The 15077-nt window shown below is 37.3% G+C and overlaps 2 protein-coding genes across 3 annotated transcripts; one reads left to right on the top strand and one right to left on the bottom strand.

Moving 5' to 3' along the window:
• The first annotated feature begins 225 nt into the window (after positions 1 to 225).
• Positions 226 to 2658, top strand: LOC105047925 (pectate lyase). The gene is made up of 5 exons (XM_010927067.4): positions 226 to 672; positions 871 to 1540; positions 1632 to 1735; positions 1855 to 1993; positions 2141 to 2658. The coding sequence occupies exons 1-5, from the start codon at positions 473 to 475 to the stop codon at positions 2360 to 2362; spliced, it is 1335 nt and encodes a 444-aa protein (XP_010925369.1). The 5' UTR covers positions 226 to 472; the 3' UTR covers positions 2363 to 2658.
• Positions 2659 to 3748: 1090 nt separating this feature from the next.
• Positions 3749 to 11756, bottom strand: LOC105047926 (nuclear ribonuclease Z). 2 transcript variants are annotated; one of them, XM_010927069.4, is made up of 9 exons: positions 11568 to 11756; positions 8867 to 9149; positions 7433 to 7595; positions 7264 to 7334; positions 7044 to 7139; positions 6790 to 6903; positions 5229 to 5297; positions 5069 to 5143; positions 3749 to 4057 (listed from the first exon to the last, which is right to left on the bottom strand). In XM_010927069.4, the coding sequence occupies exons 2-9, from the start codon at positions 9098 to 9100 to the stop codon at positions 3983 to 3985; spliced, it is 897 nt and encodes a 298-aa protein (XP_010925371.1). In that variant the 5' UTR covers positions 9101 to 9149; positions 11568 to 11756; the 3' UTR covers positions 3749 to 3982. The 2 variants fall into 2 exon arrangements, with proteins under 2 accessions (XP_010925371.1, XP_010925373.1); XM_010927071.4 differs by lacking the exon at positions 3749 to 4057 and adding an exon at positions 4064 to 4420.
• Positions 11757 to 15077: the final 3321 nt, after the last annotated feature.

The raw sequence follows: 15077 nt of genomic DNA, 5'->3' as shown, positions 1-15077 counted from the left end.
AACTAGAAAACCAAAAAACAAGGAAGAAAACAACAGCGAGACAAGCTCATGGCCGGCCGTCTATCACGCAGGGTGGGTGACCACCACCATTGGCTCTCCCTTCCGCCCGTCGTTCTCTCGCCCTCCCACCTTGTTTCTATTTCCTCTTTTTTTTTTTTTTTTTTTCTTGTACAGCACCTTATTTCTATTTTGAGCGACACCCTCCCCGTTATATAAACGTCCTCGACGCCTCGTCATTGTAATCCCCAGTAAAGGCCGAGCGGACCATGATTCTGTCTTTCTAGTCTTCGTGGATTCGGTCGGTTGGTCTGGTCGGGTCCGGTGGTCTCCTAGACCATACCGAACCCCTCCAATACCACCACCTCAAAGATAACATAAAAAAAATATATATATATATATATACACGTACAATATATTCTGTGATCAAGAGAAGAAGGAATTAGAAGAGAGCGATAAGCTTCGCCAGCTGACAATGGAGGGCGTCCGTACCAAACCCAGCTTCTTCCTCTGCTCCCTCATCTTCCTGGCCTCTGCTGCCCTGTCCGGCGCCGATATCCCGGAGCTTGACGACCACTGGCAGAAGAAGGCGGAAGAGGCCCTCGCTCGATCCCGCGCCGCCTACCACCCCGATCCCGAAGCCGTCACCAACCACTTCAATAAGGCCGTTCACTTGTAAGCCCCTCTTTTCTTAAAATATTCTTCCTTTTTCCCCCCTTCCGCGACAATGCTTGGATCCCTGTAATGTTCCCGTAATTTGGATTGGTTTGCCACCCATGAACATGTTTTAATTACCATTATGAACGAACGAACGTGAATGGGGGGATGCATATATATATATATATATATATATATATATATATTTGTATGCAGGGCCCTGGCGGAGGCGCGCAACAGCACTCGGAGAAGCCTGAGAGCGGTCGGTGTGAAAAAGTTCAAGGGGAAGTGCGTGGCCACCAACCCGATCGACCGGTGCTGGAGATGCCAGAAGAACTGGATCAAACACCGGAAGAAGCTGGCGACATGTGGGAAGGGCTTCGGTCGCCATGCCACGGGTGGCAAGGCCGGGGACTTCTACGTGGTGACCGATCCTTCCGACGACGACCTGGTGAACCCCAAGTTCGGCACGCTCCGGTGGGGCGTCATCCAGGACCGACCCCTCTGGATCGTCTTCGCTCGCGACATGATCATCAGGCTCTCGGAGGAGCTCATGATCAACAGCAACAAGACCATCGACGCCCGCGGGGCCAACGTCCACATCGCCTACGGCGCCCAGATTACCATCCAGTTCGTGAACAACGTCATCATCCATGGCCTCCACATCCATGACATCAAACCCAGCAACGGCGGCATGATCAGGGACTCCCTCCACCACTTCGGCCTCAGGACCAAGAGCGATGGTGATGGCATCTCCATCTACGGCTCCAGCGACGTCTGGATCGATCACTGCTCCATGAGGAACTGTGCTGACGGCCTCATCGATGCCATCGAGGGATCCACTGCCATCACCATCTCCAACTGCCACTTCACCCACCACAACGACGTACGCACGCACGCTTGTTATATATGTTGTCATCCTTAATAGTGGTTTAATTAATTAATCATCAGCACCGGCCTGCCGTTCCTTCGTTCAGGTGTTGCTGTTCGGTGCCAGCGATTCCAACGAGAATGACTCGATAATGCAGGCCACCGTTGCCTTCAACCATTTCGGGAAAGGCCTTGTGCAGAGGATGCCAAGGTGGGGTGGGGACCCAATTAAGTCTCCAATTCGGATTTGCTTGCGAATTAATCCTTTGGTAAGGTTGAGGTTAAATGTGTGCGAGTCGAATCTAATTAATACATAAATTTATGGAGCAGGTGCCGCTGGGGGTTCTTCCACGTCGTCAACAATGACTACACCCACTGGATGATGTATGCCATCGGTGGTAGCAAGCACCCTACCATCATCAGCCAAGGGAACCGGTTCATCGCTCCTCCTCTGAGATTTGCCAAGGAGGTAAAAGACCACCAACGAACAGTCTCTCGGATCCTCTCATCTTTCGCACATAATTAATGAGACGTACACCACACACCCAGGATAAAAATAAGAATGAATGAATGAATGAGAGAGCGGCTGAGCTGATGTAATTGGGTGGTGTTGTAGGTCACCAAGAGGGACTATGCGACGGAGGATGTCTGGAAGCAGTGGACGTGGAGATCCGAGGGTGACTTGATGCAGAACGGAGCCTTCTTCCGCGAGTCTGGTACTCCAAACACAAGGACGTTCCATAGGAAGGACTTCATCAGGGCGAAACCAGGGACATGGGTGAGAAGGCTCACGCGCTTTGCCGGTCCGCTCGGCTGCAAAGCCGGCCGTGCATGCTGATGCCTCCTACTTCCCATCTCGATGGGGGGGGGGGGGATGCATGGAGAGCGAACCGGCGTGGTCTCACCACGTTGGAGGGAGGACGAGAGAAAGGAGACAGGCATGTGCCCGAGTGAAAGACCGAAAAGGAGTTTAAAATATGTTCCCGTCCAATCGTTGTTTCAGATTTCATTTCATCCATCATTTATTGCTGCATTCTTATTTATCAGTATTATTTTTGCTTTTTGTTTTTTGTTTTAGGCTCTTTCCCTTTTCTGCAGAGCTACTCTTCAATGAAATCACAAATGAGTCAACTATATTTATTGCCTCCGTTAGAAAAAATAAAAAATAAAGGGAGTACGGACAAACCCGATCCCATCATCCCCTTTCACTTTAAATTGAAGTAACGAAGTCGACAACATTACCATTACTCCATGGTTTCAGCTGCCTTGCCGGTGAATTTTATCGACCAAGCAATCGGACGTAGATTCGGAAGCTCGTCCTCACGAGAGCCGTCGAATGCCCTCCACGGTGTCAACAGGATCTCGATTTTTGTTCTCAATTAACTGGGCCAAAAAAAAGGGAGACGAGAGTATTGTTTGTAGGTACAAACAATCTAGGATCTTTCTATTCTTATCCTCATTTCATATAAAGATTGATTGAGAAGAAACTTATTCCTCAAGGTTTATACGTGGAAGAGTGCTACGTATACCATCAGAGTAGAGGTAAGACCCAAAAATACCTCATCGCTTATCTATCTTCTTCCTCTCCTCTCTCTCTCCCCATCCTCACGTCTGCCACAGCTTCCGCGATCGCGATCTCGATGTGGTGCTCGGCACCTAGCTTATGGGATAGAAAGTCGAGGGGAAGCAGTGGCTCGGAGAACATGGGTCTTCTACCACCATCAAAAACCACCTCTGCTTGCACCTCCTTTCCTCCCTCTCTCATGTCCAAGTTGCAGGCCTCTTTTTCCAACGCTCATTGTGGTTCTTGATTTATACAGCACAATATCCGCAGCGATGGAGCAGAGTAGGAAGCATTGCTAGTCAAAACACATGGAAATGGCTTTCTTTCTCGATCTAAGAGAAGGATTTGATTTTTGGTGCAGGTCTAAACCGACATACAGGAGAGAAGTACAAGGAACAAAAAGCAAAAAGAGGATGGAAACTATGAAAAATTAACAACAATCTGATACCACCTGTGTACTATATCATCCAAAATTTTGAAGAACAACATTCTCCAATTAGTCTTTTTGGAAAAACTAATGCAATGTCATTCATTAGTGTTCATAACACTGACCTGACAGCAACTAGACCACCATAATGGAAATTATTTCCATTGGGGCTAGCTAAGAATCTTGACATAAAATAATAAGTATATTTCTCTCACCCAAAACTACAACTCATGGATTGAATTTAGGTTTAGATTCAGACCAATGCATTCCAACCCAGTTCAATAAAATAGTACTCAATTGCTCTTACAAATGCCAATAAAACAGCTTAATCTTTATTTGAAGTGAGGGGAGCAAAAGGGAAGAGTACAGCTTTAACAATGCATGATTTCTGAAGAATGGCAGAACTTTGAACCAGATTCACAATTTTTCTTACATTGCATGTGCCAGGGTTTAAATGACTCATGAAGTCAGAAGCCCTCTGTTAGTGCAAAAACTCGACCAGAAAAGGATGAAGGCAGTTTAGTAATAGCTGCCTTGATATCCTGAAGAACCAGTGCCAACCATAAGAAGAAATAGCTATTAATAGCTAACCAAATGATCAATATATACTATGAATACAATAATCAAATAAACTTCGGAGGATAAGTGTCAGAAGATCAGCAGAATTGTGCAGCAATAATTTTGACTGATAACCATGAGAAATTTTAGAATGGAGCAAAATGTGTACGTGTGCATGCACACACGTGTATGTGTGTGTGTGTGTCTGTGTGTGAGAGAGAGAGAGAGAGCATATTCACAGAAAAATTATGGTGCATTTAGTAAAGGCATGCTCCGAGTGTACCATGATTACTGCAGTCTGCATGCAATGAAACCTCCAGTAAGATTAATTAGTTATGGTCCAAAATCTGCAGGAATCAGAACCCTGAGGCTTAACAATGAGAAAGAGATTGGTGTTTAGGAGATGAGGATGCTAAAGTATAGGAAGAAAATACAGTTAGAAACAAATAGTTTAGAGGAAGTTTGAAATTCAAGGATAAATGATCAAGCAAAGAAGAGGTGATTGAAAAGACAAGCTCAGGTTTATGCACGAATTCCTGTCTAGTTGCTAAGTAATGGAGGGTTTCTATCCTGATGTTTAGAAATAGGGGAAATGGCAAGGGAATATAAAGAGTCGAGACCTTCTTCACATGCCCTATCTTCCTGTGTGTCAATAGTGTTTTCAAGAGAATAAAAGCCAAACAGGTCAAGCTAATATCCTTGACACTCTCTACATGTTCCTCTTCGAACTTATTTCTTCATGTCACAGGAGAAAATCCTTGCCTTCTTTTTCCTCTGTTGTTTCTTTTGACTTTTCTTCATTTCATTTTCTGGGTATCCATAAAGAGCTTACACAAAGTTGTGAGGAATTGTTGGAGAATAGGAGTATGTATTCTTCGTAAGAATGAATGGTGCAGACGAACTCATAAAAAATTCCAAGGATTCAATAGAGACAATTATAGTGAAGCATCTCCGAAAGAAGAGAGAGAGAAAATGAAAACAAGAAGCAAGCTCACCTCAGGTTGATAACGAGCTGAAAAATGAATTAGAAGGATAGCTTTGTTTTCAAACTTCTCAGCATAACTTGCCATCTGTCCAGTATTAAGACATAATAAGCTGAAAGTAGGAAACAAGCATCGATACTCAAATTCACATCAATCAAACATATACAGTAACCTCTAGCAAATGAGTGTGACCAAATTCTCTTGCGTGCTCTGTTGTAACAGCATCATCAACAAAAGTACTCTGTAAAATTAATAACAAAAATAATTCATGGTCTGGTAGAGACCACTGAAAAGAAAAGTTCACATACAAAGACTTCACCAACTCACAAAAAGCAGCTAATACATCAGCTGACCAATAAAAACATGAGAGACATTTTAGAGTGGAGCATTGAGGCTAGAGCCTGGTTTCATATCCTGCCTTATACCAAGTGATTGCAGGTGCATTTAATAATTACAAATGTTCATAAACCAACATGTAGCAAAATTCAGCAGGCACCAAAGATAAGCCAAGTTATACATCAGAAATGCTCGTTTTGATCTCTTGAAAAAATCTAATGAACATCAGTACAGCAGCTACTAGTTCTTTAACAGAGCAAAGAGAAAGCAATAAAAAAAGAGTGGACAGTAAGGAGTTCTAAAATTGAAATTGAGCTCTTGCCCTGCAATGAACTGGTATCTCTCAGTTAAAGGTCTTTAGGTGGATCACCAATTAGAAAATCTGAAAAATCAATTTTTGGCAGGGCAGTTGCCAGGAAGAATAGAAGACATGAGTAGAATTAATGGTCATAACCTGTCCAGTGGCTGTCCTGGCTTGACGACTTATCCTTCTAGTAATGTGTTGGTGTCTTAAATATACATCTAACACCTTGCTTGATTGTGGAGAGAGTTCAGAAATATGGTGGTTATACCACCATGGATACTTTGTCACCAGTGGCAGGCTGTTTTAGGACAGAAGCACATGTACAAGCAGTTTGGCAGACTAAAATTGATAGGCCTTTAGATGCTCTGCAGTCACACAGATAAGAAAAAGGGCATGAGAGAGGGAAGGATCAATGACAAAAGTCACTAATTTTCCACCTATAAAACAAGTAAATATCTTCAGCTCTCCAGGAAGGCAGGCTCATTGCAATTGATACAACATCTGAAGATGCTACATACTGTCGATTTCAAGTGAGATGTCTCTCCTTTACAGCATATCAAGAAATCAAATTATAATGTTTTATCATATGCACAAGTATCTACAACACAGCCAAAGTGTTGTATCCAGAGGCAAGTGCAACTTTTAGAAACTATTAACAGCAAAGTATAATTCAATGAAACAAAAGCAACCAGTGCACATATTAGTCAGCAGAAAAGTAGCATGGAAAAATTCAATTAAGGGGACAATTTTTTGTTTAAACTAGACCACTATCTCCTTGCAGAAAATTTAACGGGAAAAACATCACCCACAGTGTTCTTACTAAAAAGTGGCAGAATAATATGAGATGAATCAAATTTATAGCCAACGGCATAACACCAATGCTCTACAAGCAGCATTTTTTTTCCAAGGAATCCATCAGAACTAATCTGAATGATCTTAAATTAATCATTCAAAATCCAAATCTCAAACTAGCAGACAGAGACATAGTCTACAATTATATAAACAACAATATGTCAAAATTTAGAGCCATATGACCGTATAAAGGAACAACTAGATTGCAACTATAACACATGGATGACAGTAAAAAGGACACCTCCATGACGAGAATTCGTGATTTTAGTGCATCAGCATTGTCTGCATCAGTTATAAAATCTGACATGGTGTCTCCCATGAAAGCAATTTCAGGTGTTGTCACTGTGTAAGTTATCTGCAAGTCACCATAAAGTTACAGTATAGCAATCAATGCAATGACACCCTTCTCACAACAATTGTCGAGAGCACCATGTTTTCTAGTTCTGTATGTATTTCTTGATTATAATTTATCTCTAAATGTCTAACAAGACAGACCTCCACACCTGATAACCTTGAGTTCTTGATCTCATTTCCAGGGAGACCCGCATATTCCTGCTTAAGTTTCTGCTTTATAGAATAAATTATATAACCCTGTATTATTTTACAGAGAATATAAAAGTCAGTCTGACTTGAAAGATATGGAAGTCCTTTTTTGTCGATACATATACCAGAGTAAAATAAGAAGCATTGGTGTTAAAGACCAAGAATCTCCTACCTGGCTTGGTAGTACATGGAAAGTTCTAAATGCTTTCACTTTAAGGTCCTTCCTTATCTGAAACTCTTCGCCTGCAGGCGAGTAAATTCATGATAGCTTTAATTTGTTTGGTTATAAATAACAAGCAAGATAATAATGAAAAATTTTTAGAATGAAGATGGGACTTTACCCACATCCAAGCTTACAAGCTTGTGCTTCAATTCAGATTGGTCCATTGCCCTGTGCACCTCAAATAGTTTTTCCACATTTTCTTTCACAGATACTGGAACAAATATAGTTGGTGGTTTCATTCTGTACAAGCCACGTGTAGCGACATACATGGGAAGTCCTCCCTAATGCATAACGGTGACAGTCAGGCCAGAATCTTAGATATAGCAAAGAAAAATGCACATGATGGTCAACACATTTCCATGTCACGTTATCTGGTAGTGTCTGAAAAGAACACATGATACAATGGTCATGATCATGTTAGATTATCCATCAGCAATCTAAATGTATCAATGCCATTTGAGACACTACAAACATATGCATCTCCATGAGCGGCTTGATAATAGCAATCCAGTACACAGCCATGAAAATTTTTGGAGAGGTGAAATACTTGCTGGACGGACATTGTATTTGTTCCAAAGATCACTCTTTAATTGAAACACAGATATTGACCAAACAGGAATTGTGGAGGTATCACATCCTGTGAGGATGTGAATTATTCATAGCAATAAGTATTGTGATATTTTGTAATAAAGAGTCCAAATGTGGTTTGTTTTCTACTTTCATGTAAAAGTCCTGTGGAAGAGTCCTCTCCTCTTCTGATATTATCTTATGCTATGAATGGCTCAACTAAAGTAGGATTGAGTTTGGTATACTTTTGTGGGGAGTGATATATATGCAATACAAGGGGAGTTAAAAGCTCAAACATGATACTTGCTCCAGAAATAGAGTCTGGCATCGCACATACCATCCACAAGCATTTTTTTGCCCAATTACCTTTTAATTATTTCTTACTTAATTCTAGCACGTGCAATGCATGTCACAGATATTATCAATAGCCATGATCATCAATACTTTTTTTCATATTGATGTTATATGCTAAATAGTTCCAGCTCTTGAGAAATGCATTTTTCTTGTTTGTCACTCTTAAATGTCATACTCAAACTACAATGGTATAATTATGTAAGACAATAATAAGCAGAGCAAGTGTAGACAGGCAAACACACTGCATACAGCATAAGGCCTCACCAACAAAGTGGCTCAGACTACTAGAATGGATGCATAATATAATTCTAGAAAGCCCTGGAAAAAATATACACATATTATAAAAATTACATTGGACCTATCTCCATAACTGCAAACAAATTAGTTATCTGGTGAATGATGTTGCTTCAAGATGTCAATGCATCAGTCTGGAGCTTAATCCAAAAATTCAAACAAAGAATGCCACTAGACAAAAATAAAATGTCTAACAAATTATAGAAAAATTATGCATTTTGAAACAAAAGTTGCACATTATCTGTCAGTAAGCAAGGATATTGGTGCATTACACCACAAAAAAACACGTAAGAGAAGAGAGGAAGAAGTGGAGGGAGGAGGGGGGCGACGATCCTACAATGTGGTCCATGTGGCCATGGGAGATGAAGAGAAAATCCTGGGAGATGGCGCGGTGGGGACATCTACCAATGTCAAAGGCCATTTTGAGTGTGGGAAATATCACACATGTTTCCTGTCCTCCAATTGATAATCCCTCAATTGGATATCCCTCGATCTGTAAACCTTTCTTTCCTTTTGATGATGAGTCACTAGATGGTTCTTCAATCTTCTTGGTGCATTTTGTACTCCCCATTGCAGTGGCTGGTTGTACCTGGTTCGCTCTTTATTTTCTCTTCAGATGCCTGTTTAGATGGATTCAAGAATTCATAAACATGTTTAAAAGTCAGAAAAATGAGTTAGTATCATCTATGAGTTCTGCATCAAGTGAAAAGACTTGTATTTTTTTTTTTTTGGCTGATTAAAGGAACACTATCAAAAAAATACAGCATCCAAACCAAACAAGTACAAACAAATTCTATGTAGATAGTTATGGTGGGTCAACTGAAGTAGCCACTCTAATTGAAAAATGTGAATTAAGTAAAATCCATCTATCATGTCCAGGGTCTAATATTAGGAAAACTTCATACAATAAATGGATTTGAAGTGCATAAATAGTACTTCGAGTTTATGAGAATCATGCAACTTGCATTATTATGACAAATATTCTTTCTTTATTCTGGTAAAATTTTCGGATCAATGATTCTCTACAGTCCTGTATAACAAAGACAAAAGTAACTCATTGGAAGCTTTGTGGTATTTTGAGAATAATCAGCAAGACAGATGCATTAGCACTTCTTTGTTTTTGATTCAGTTTTTATTTGATAAAAAATAGACATTAGAGCTAGTAAGGTGTCAAGTAAAAAGACTATGATTGTCACTATTTATCTCATAGAAACCAATTCACTTCTTATGATTTAACTAAACTCTCATCAAAAAGAAAAATTCAAACTTAAAGGACCAAATCATAAAATCATAGAAAGGTATGGATTTTGAGAGCCCATTTCACTTTCCTTTAGAAACCAATACACTCCATATACATGATGCTAGACCAGTTAAGTTACCATGAAAGTCAAGGAACCCAGAAAGGGAAGAAAACAGTAAGAGTTAGAACATGCAAGCAACAGAAGAAATTGAAGTCAAATACAATCCATCTTTTCTTTCAATTGCATGATATATCTTTTGAAGTAAAAAAAAAAAAATCCTGGCACTGATGACACTTCCAAAAAATACACAACTACATATATTACATCTCAAACTTGGGGAGAGGAAAATAAAGTTAATCTGTATGAAGTTTGGTCAAAGAGAGTAATAACAAAGTAATTTCCTAAGTCTTTTCTTTTTTCTTTTTCCTACTTATATAATATCTTGAGTTTTTTCTTTCTTTTTGGTATTCAAATATTAAATTTATTAAGATATGAGGCATGAAAAGGTATGAAATACAAGAGAATAAAGTAACCACATGAATCAATAATAAACATCAAATAATCCTTTACGCTGTCAGATACTAACTTTCTTAGTTTGTGTTGAACTGCATGAATAAGTCCATCTACCAAGCACTTTGGGGACTTATGTGTTCCACAACAGATTCTAATGGATTAGTTTAGACATAGTTTAGAGTGTCAAGCACAATTCAGATTAACTTTTTTTGAGTAATGACAATTCAGAGTAACTTATTTTGTGTGAGTTTGAAGATAAACCAATCCGATCGAATTACTTTTTCTTCAAAAAGAACGGCAAACTCTGTGCTGTAAACAGGGAAAAGGGATCTAAAGAATTTTCCACTATGTAGGTAGGTCATATTCTGCATCTTATCGCATAATTGTTAGCAAGAATGATACCCATGCAATGCACAGTTTTCACAAGATTTTCCTTCGTATTTTTGTGAAATTAAAATAGAGATCGAGTTTTCTAATTTTTAGATATTCCTTAAAATTTCTGCGCCTCTCTAAAATGATTTCTGCATGGGGACAAATAACATTTTTCTAAAATAATTTCTACATGGGGACTATAAATGGACGCCTTTCTGCAATTACATTTTCCTAAAATAATTTTAGATATTTCTAATTATATTTTTAACATAGATAATTATAAAATATATAGTATGTTTAACATACTTAGATCTTTTTTTTTTAACTTTTCTGGATATTTTAGAAGATTTTTCTTCTAATTTTCCTGAATTTTGGAGAGGAGTTGAGTTTTCTCTCTCCTTTCCCTTTAATAGGTATGAAGTCATAGAGATAGAGATTGTGATAAAGAAAATTAAACTCACAGATATCCATCAATGCCAGAAATTATAAAAATTAGAAAAACACATCGGAAGCAACCCAAGCTCAGAATCTGTCTCTGAAAACCAGTACAAGCCCAAAAACCATCTTCTTTGATTTCTGGCATCAAGAGAAATCAGGGAGCTTCCCAAACCTCGTTCTTTCTGTTGTTCTAAGCAACAAAAAAACAAACGCTCTTCTAGGTGGCCTCCAAATTTCCAGGTTCTCTTTAATTCCATCACCAGGTGCAGGTGGTTCTTGTGATTTTATATATTTTAGCTCCTGTGTATTATCATTCCTCAAACTATAAACCAAACCCACACCAAGATTGGAGCTTGATGGATCTCTAGGGTTCACATGTTCTTTCTCCTCGACTATCGATCCATTTAAAGGGAAAACATAAATCCAAACCCATTTCTAGCCCTAGCTTGATTCTGGGATGAAAGGAGGACTTACCAGTGAGCGAGGGAGGAACCGGCGGGGAGGGAGATAGAGTTCCGTCGGTGGTAGGTGAGTATGGCGAAAACCGCGCGGTGGCTTTAAAAAGAAATCGTGGGATCGCTCCCCCTCGCTTTTAGATTATATATACATTTATACTTATTTTTTTTTCTTATATTCTTTTTATTGATAAAAATCTTAGGCAAAAACATGGAGTGTTTTTCCAAAATAATATAAAAAAAAAATTATTTATATAAATAATATAAGTTTGAATTTATTTATCGATTTGATGTAAAAATTTGAAAACATCATTCAAAATAGTATTTTATTATCCACGTCACCCACCCCCAATTTTTACATAGACCACATAAAAAAAAAATTAAAAACACCATTTGATATGACGTTTTTAATTTTTTTCAAAAAACAAAGTCAAAAAATAATAATTTTAATTTTAAATTTTAAAAAAATAAAAATTATGATTTTGATAAAAATAAAAATTAATTTTTTATTTCAAATTAACTTTTTAAAAAAATATATGAAAAAAAATTATTATTAAAAAAAATTAAAAATATCATAAAAAAATTATAAAAATTATAATTCAAAATTTTAAAAAATAAAAATTTTAATTTTAATTCAAATAAAAATCATCATTTCAAATTACAATTTTCTTTTTAAATTAATTTTTTAAAAAAATATCATAAAAGAAGAAAAAAATAGAAAAAAATATAAATATAAAAATATAAATTTTGAATGTATTTTAAAAAATAAAATTTTAAATTTTAATGAAAATAAAAAAAATAATTTTAAATTATTTTCTTCATTCAAAATTATTTTTTTAAAAAAAAAATATCTAAAAAAATCTTAAAAAATTTAAAAAAATAAAGAATACCATAAAAAATGAAAAAAATGAAAAAAAAATTATAATTTTGAATATAAAGAAATAAGAATTCTAATTTTAATTCAAATAAAAACCATCATTTCAAATTATTTTCTCCATTTTAAATTAATTTTTTAAAAAATATATATATAAAAAATAAAAAATTAAAATAAAATAGCATAAAAAAGTAAAATATTTTTTAAAAAATAAAAATTATAATTTTTAATTTAAAAAAAATAAAATTTTTAATTTTATTTGAAATAAAAAATATTATTTCAAATTACTTTTTCCATTTCAAATTATTTTTTTAAAAATATTCCAAACAAAGAAGTAAAAAATGAGAAAAAAAAGAAAAAATATCTCTCACTTGAAATAACTTTAGCATAACTTTACGTTATAATTTCTATAGCCCTTTTAGCATAATTTTTTTCCTCTTAATGTTCTGAGACACATTCGAGTATGTATATCCATATCTACAAAGCATAATATCCGATCACTTGAAATTAAATAATATAAAATAAAATTAATATTTAATAATATTAAATAGAATAAAAATATCAAGTGTACAAAAAATAGTATAATAAATGTTACAAAAATACTAAGTACAAATCTAAAAAAGACTAAGTCCCACAAGGACGTCGTGGTGCCCGTGGTCGCTGGGACCTTCTCAGAAAAGTCCTCGCCAGCTGCTCCTGCTCCTGCTGTGACAGCTCCTCCCTTATAGCAGTGGAGGAGGTCTGCTGGTCATGCTGTTCAGGAATAACTGATGCTGTCGGATCATCTACGGACTGAACGACCCGCTCAACCCTCTCATCTGGATACACGGATGAGCCTGAAAAGAAAGTATCATACTCATGTGGCCAACTGGTATCTGGTGATGTCATCTGGAGGATGTAGGAAGAAGAAGGCGCTGCCATCTGTGAATCAAAAGGCGGTGGCATCTGTGCAGCATCTAATAATGATATCTACGGAATATGCGGTGATGGCATATGTAGAACATATGGTGATGGCGTACATCTCATATCTGGCGCATCGGCTGCTCCATACAAAGGCGCACAGCTATATGGATCAACACCAATCGCCACTAATGTTCCAGAACTTGTTCTCTCTATCTCATGCAGTATCCGAATTCGTTCGTCCTCATCAGTCGTAGATAAAGTACGACGAGCATCCAACACAAGATCCGACATAGAATCAATCTACAAAATAAAAATAAAATAGTCAATATACTATAAAATATAAAATAAAAATATAACACAAATAATATAAACTAATTTTTGTAGTCTTACCAAAAGACGCACAGCAGAACTCTCGCCCTCGTATCCGGGAACTGCATATCGAGACTGTCCAATGACTCGCACTATAATACTAAAAAACTAAGCTATGTAGTCATCGGTATATGAACGATCTCTCAAAATGGGATCATCATGAACAATGTGATCTCAACGTACATCTCAAATATCGATATATGCTGCATGTCTGATACGCCAGTCAATACGAGCTCTACCTCGTCATCAATACGATGAAGTCCCTAGCCGGTATCAAACTGCTCTGGGATGCCCTGAATCTGACCAAACTGTCGCAGGACACGATCGAAAAGATGCCACTCTACCACATCAAAATAAATAAGTGGCACCCTAGCAGTCCATATGCTATGTCCAACTGTACACATCTGCGGCAATATAACCAATATCTCATCTGTATATTGCTCCCACAAAAACTGATAGAGTTAAAATAAAAAAAAATAGTAAGCTAAAATTTTAATAGATTATGATAACTGTAAAATAATATTTGTAAAAAATTTGAAATTTATCCGTCTATATGTATCAACTAATGTATCCAACTGGCACCTATAAACCCGTGCCACTCTCGTCGATACGTAATGAACGTTGAATGCAATGTTCCATCTGTTTCATAATCTACTCATGTTAAATAAATTTTATCGAATTTAAAATAGTAAGTTTCAAATAATAAAAATAATATTTTTATACCTATATCCCAATAGTCCATCTAGTCTGAATGGAACATCAGGATCATGCTGCTCTGATGGCATCTCGAGTAACTGACGTCGTAATGGACTGATAGTCGGTATACGCTCCCATATCCAAATCTATAAATTTCAAAAAAAATCATACATAATATATCCAATGTGAAATATGAATATTAAAATAAAAATTTATAATTCACATACCTGTAATAATACAAGATAACCATCAATCTCGCTTTGATCAGCATAAGAACTCCGACACATAGCTCTATATAGGCAAGCTAGTACTGCACTGCTCCAACTGAGTCTACGAGTGAAGTCTAAATCCTCTAATAATAGCAAAAATATCAACTTCATCTTATTCGATGAAGTATCGGATAATAGGACACCACCTAACAACTACAGCACCTGACCCCTAACATACTGCTGCATCATCTCCTCTGGTGCATCATCCGCAATATTAAAATATCGATAACGATCATCCAAACACTCAATCCTGAGTCGTGAATGATCGAAAAAATATACGTCGGGCTCAAACCCTAGCAATCGCAAGCACAAAGCCTGCCACTCCAGAATGATAAGCGTAGGATCAACTCTGGTAACTGGATCGCCATCAATTGGTAGTTCAGTAAGGATGCTGACATCTTGTAAAGTGATGGTCGCC

This window comes from Elaeis guineensis, chromosome 7, assembly GCF_000442705.2.
Source record: "Elaeis guineensis isolate ETL-2024a chromosome 7, EG11, whole genome shotgun sequence".
Lineage (NCBI taxonomy): Eukaryota > Viridiplantae > Streptophyta > Magnoliopsida > Arecales > Arecaceae > Elaeis > Elaeis guineensis.
This window is presented reverse-complemented; position numbering and strand designations above follow the sequence as displayed.

Coding starts and splice junctions, on each gene's coding strand:
- LOC105047925 (XM_010927067.4), top strand. CDS start 473: ATGGAGGGCGTCCGTACCAAACCCAGCTTCTTCCTCTGCTCCCTCATC. Junction 673..870: donor TTCAATAAGGCCGTTCACTT/GTAAGCCCCTCT, acceptor ATTTGTATGCAG/GGCCCTGGCGGAGGCGCGCA. Junction 1,736..1,854: donor CTTGTGCAGAGGATGCCAAG/GTGGGGTGGGGA, acceptor TTTATGGAGCAG/GTGCCGCTGGGGGTTCTTCC.
- LOC105047926 (XM_010927069.4), bottom strand. CDS start 9,100: ATGGGGAGTACAAAATGCACCAAGAAGATTGAAGAACCATCTAGTGAC. Junction 6,904..7,043: donor CAAGGTTATCAGGTGTGGAG/GTCTGTCTTGTT, acceptor GGTGACTTGCAG/ATAACTTACACAGTGACAAC. Junction 5,144..5,228: donor GTCACACTCATTTGCTAGAG/GTTACTGTATAT, acceptor AATACTGGACAG/ATGGCAAGTTATGCTGAGAA.